Source organism: Calidris pugnax, unplaced genomic scaffold (assembly GCF_001431845.1).
Source record: "Calidris pugnax isolate Ruff unplaced genomic scaffold, ASM143184v1 scaffold73, whole genome shotgun sequence".
In the NCBI taxonomy this organism is placed as follows: Eukaryota; Metazoa; Chordata; class Aves; order Charadriiformes; family Scolopacidae; genus Calidris; species Calidris pugnax.
Window position 1 is genome coordinate 634,216 of NW_015090806.1, and position 4,442 is coordinate 638,657.

At 41.7% G+C, this 4,442-nt stretch overlaps 1 protein-coding gene across 5 annotated transcripts in view; it reads right to left on the reverse strand.

Moving 5' to 3' along the window:
• The window catches only part of TFAP2D (transcription factor AP-2 delta (activating enhancer binding protein 2 delta)), a 51,670-nt gene that overhangs the window by 45,877 nt on the left and 1,351 nt on the right, over positions 1-4,442 (reverse strand). For all 5 annotated transcript variants that reach the window (XM_014938305.1, XM_014938304.1, XM_014938306.1 and 2 more), the window contains one exon: positions 981-1,041. In XM_014938305.1, the coding sequence (XP_014793791.1) occupies positions 981-1,041 (61 nt within the window). The remainder of the gene's footprint in view (positions 1-980; positions 1,042-4,442) is intronic.

The window sequence follows — 4,442 nt, forward strand, 5'->3', positions numbered from 1 at the left end:
TCCTAATCCTTGAAGTCAGAAGGTACCCCAAAAACCTCCCCCTTCCCTCGGCTACACCCGCTTGCTCGCCGACTCTCCCTTCTCCATCCTCTTGCCTATCACTTTAAGTCTACCGAGGGAAGTGGTGGCTCCCATCAGCTGGCTGCCACACTAGTATCTCCTATCTCCTAAATATCTATCTCTCTCTATATATATATTTTTTAAAAAAAAAAGAATAAGGAAAGGGCATAAAGGGATAAGATAGGCGCATTCCAAGAGGTTGAGTGGCGAAGCCTCCTCTCCCCCCCGACGGCACTATTCGCTTTCTATTGTGAATGAAAATATGAGCTCAAGCTTGTAAGAAGAACGTGTCCCTGCCTTAGGCCTTTAGACTACTTTTGTTTCCCGGTAATAACACCGCCACCACCCCCCCAGAAGGCTCAGATTTTGCAAAACGCGGAAAAAACGCGTACTTAACAAGATTTCCAAATCTTTCCTCTAACTTTGAAGTTAGATATTTACATTGACAGATGGGTATCAAATGAAGTGACACTCCAAAGTGAGTTCCACACCGGTCTGGAGCTCTACCGAAACCACATTTCCAAAAAAAAAAAAAAAAAAAACAACTCCTTCTTTTCCCCACACGAGATCAAACTGCCGATTTTAACATCCCGGCGCCAGGAAACACGTTTCGAAAACTCTCAGGGATCAACTCGATTAAACGGGGAATGATAAAACGAGTCGAGAAAGCTCGGGATTCAGCGAGAATATCCTAAAGCTACCGAGGAAACAGATCACTTGTAAAGTGCAAATGGACTGTGAAATGTGAAGTGCTCGAAGCGAGTTTGAACCGTACTTCTGTCAAATGTCAGATTATCACTATTTCGGCAGGAACTCCAAACTAACATTAAACAGCGGGGGAGGGAAAGAGGGAGAGAAACGGAGAGAGGGTTTTCTGTTTACAAAAAAATCGATAGACGCAAGTATTTGTCACCTCTTACCTCTTCTTATCACACCTCCTTGCCCGTTCAGTACAAGTCCACACTGGGCCTCCACTGAGCTCTTAAGTAATGAGGGAAAAGAGAAAAAATAAAAGGAAAGAAAGAAAAAAAAAGAAATCAGATACAGAAGCCCACAGAGAGATCACACAGCTTTTGGTTTTTGCTTTGTTAAACCACTCGCCCAGGAACAATAGTTAAGGTGAACTGGAAAAAACACAAACTCAAGCGCTCTGGTCAAACCCCACCGCCCCTGCCCCGGAAAATGCAAAATAATTGTCACTTTAATTGCCATTTAAAGGCGAGTTTTTCCTGAACTGGGGCGTGAGACCCGCAATTACGTGGCAGGACAGAGGGACAAGCAATTAATCTGGAGAGAAGCGTGGTCGCGCCCACAAAGGTAAAATACACATTAATATAGTAATTTTTGATGTTTAACCGTATATTTATGCAGAACTGTACAACTAAATTCAGAGATATGTTTCGTGACACGTCTCTGCCGACTTGGAAAGTGTGAGCAGAAGTAGACAAAGAGCACAAACAACAGACGACCTCTTGGGCTTTGCCGGCTCCGCGGAGTCGTAAGGGTGTTGGAACAACGCGTGTGTCCGCGCATAGGTGGGGATGAATATGCATCTGTGTGCGCACACACACAGGCACCCATGTGTGAGCGTGGGGTGAAGAACCATCCAAAAAAAACCTGCCTAGGGCTTCTGGTGCACATCCGAAGAGATCTCGCTTCTTTATTCTCCTGATTATTTGGGGATCTTCGCCCTCCTTAATAAATATTTTTATCGGGACGATAAAAGACTTGAAAGGGTTGGGTTTTCTTTGGGTTTTTCCTTATGTTGGGGTTAAAAAAAAAACACAACAAACCAAACCTAAATCTTTGCCCAGTGGAAATGTGTTAAAGACGCATTTTCCTCTACAAACAAACGAGGTATTGGACATGAAAGAGGCCTTTAAGGGTGTTAACCTACTCAACAGCCCGTGAAGAGTTAAGTAAATGCGGAGAGAGTCGGTGCATAATAAAAACCCCACTTTACAAAACAACCTTTACAGTCCTGGCTCTCTCCCCCACTTTCACCATATTGGCCCTGGCCCTGTAAGACCTTCCTTTTCAAGGCTCTTTTTTATTTTAAGTGTTCTGCCTTAAAGTGATTATGAAATCAATATGAAAAAAACTTGGCGACTGAGCATAAATTAAAGCGGTGATGGGAAAAGGTGTGACAGTTTTCTTTGTTGCCCATGGAAAATCTTTTTAGGGCACTGAAAGATGCCACTCCAGCTCCAAGACTGTTTGCATCTGTTAGGCTGACTTAAACCGCCCTCCAAACTATTGGACATTCACTTAAAATTCTGTGCAGGGAAAAGTATATTTACATTTGTTGCATTTGAAATGAGGCATATGCTGATGAACGTTTTAAAAAAGAAAGACTAAGGAGAAAGGGGAAGACCGGTTAGACCACAATTTGGGTTTCAAAGTATTTGTGTGCAGTCCTGTTTCTGTTCGCCACCAAAACGCTTCCCTCTAAACCCAAGGTGATATTCGCTAGAGTCCAAGTTTGTTCCGAATTCATCTCAATCGTAACGACAAATATTAATATTTTCAACTTCTCAGCGCTCAGGCTTTCGGTACCTCAATACACTCCCTCTGCTGTTCGGGAAAAGAGGGAGGATGAAAAATAAAGAAAAGACTAGGTACAAAGACCTAAGTGTTTTACTTTCGAATAAAGTGTGATCGAAAAATGAATATTGTCCAAAGAAAAGCTGTTTATTTTTCTCTTCTTTAAATAAACAAAAAAATGAACGTGTCTCTAGCAGCTTAACCAATCTCTTTCTTTTTTTTTTTTTTTTTTAAAAAAAAAAAAAAAAAGGGAAACATGTTGTTTGGTCGGATGACATTGCATAAATGACCAGTTGAATGGCACTAAGTCGAAAATTGGATAAACTATGGTGCTTTTTTGCCCGGGACTTAGGCATTGTCTGCTGTCTTGCAAACGTTCCTAATCCCCTCTTTTGAAAAATACAAGGCTTTGTGCCTGCCAAAGAAAAAAAATTTGTACAGATACAAAAAAATCAGCAGCAGACGTGGTTATAAAAAGGAGTAAATAGGTTTTAGTTGGGCTGAGCAGTGAATGGCAGATTTTTTTTTTTTTTTTTTTTTGAGGGGGGTAACATAAGGAGATCCTTGTGAAAAATGTAAACAAAAAAAATGGCCAGAGAGGATAAAATTATATAGTGAATTTTAATGGAGAAAGCTAGGTTTAAATAGTTAGGGTTTCCTCCTAGGAGATACAAAAGATAACATCCTTTGTTGTTGGGTTGTTGGATCATTTTCCTTCTTACAAAAAAAGGGAAGAAAAGGAAAAATAAAATTTATTTCCCCGATAGAAATAGAAATTTAGGGTTTTTCTTGTTTTGCTTTGGTTTTTTAGGGAAGAAAACAAACCTTCTTAGTTTTACAAACTTCGGGGGTTTTTTTTGTGATATTTTTTCCGAATCTTTGACCGCTCCGTATTTTTGGAAAGACCAACATAGCCAGCTTTGTATGACTGGGAGCGAGATTTGGGGGAAAAGTAAGTACAGTAAATACGGTCCTATTTGTCTCTCCCCGCTGATGGGGAAGCCTTTTAGTTCCTCAGCTCGTCGGGAGATGGAAGGTTTGCTTTTCTTTTGGGGGGACATTTCGAAAAGGGGTGTTAGATACAGGAGGGCGTTGTTTGCAATTTTAGAAACAAATTGCATTTAAGGTACCGGCTCCATTTACCGGCGCCGTATTTTTAGTGCGGGGGAAAGGATTTCTGAGCGCATAAAGCTGAGGTTTTCATACATAGAAATAGAATTTTTTTTTGGATGGGTCCAGATGACCGTTAGATGGGAACAGATGAATGATTAGACACATAGATAGACGAATGCAGCTTTATCTGCTTGTGCCTCTCTCCCTCTCAACAACTAAATCGGATATTGCGAGGGATTTTTAGCACACTGAATATTTCTGAAACGTTTGCTCCCGTTTATTTCTTCCCTGCCTCAAGCCTCGGAGTCAAACGGAAGGTTTTTGCTTTTGTATGTCTGTCGGAAAGCAGATTTATCTCCTTGCCCTGCCTTTTTTTCCTCTTTTCCTCCTCTTTAACACATTTCCCTGCTCTGACGGTGCGAGTTGTTTAAACGGTTCCGTTGGCCGGCAGAAAGGAAAAGTTGAGGAAAAAGCGAGAAAGATGGGCTTGGTTTGGTTTGGTTGAATTTCTGGGTGATTTTGGGGAGGGCTGGTGGAAGCACCCACCAAACCCGGCCAGGCACACACGCCCCCCAGATTTCGGGATGAGTCCCAGGGTCTCGACCATCCTAGAGCCACAACCCATGCGGGAAAGACAGGACTGAGATTTTTTGTTTGGTTGTTTTTTTGTTTGTTTTGGACAAGAAAGACCACTTGCTTTTTTTTCTTTTGTTGTTGTCGTCCGT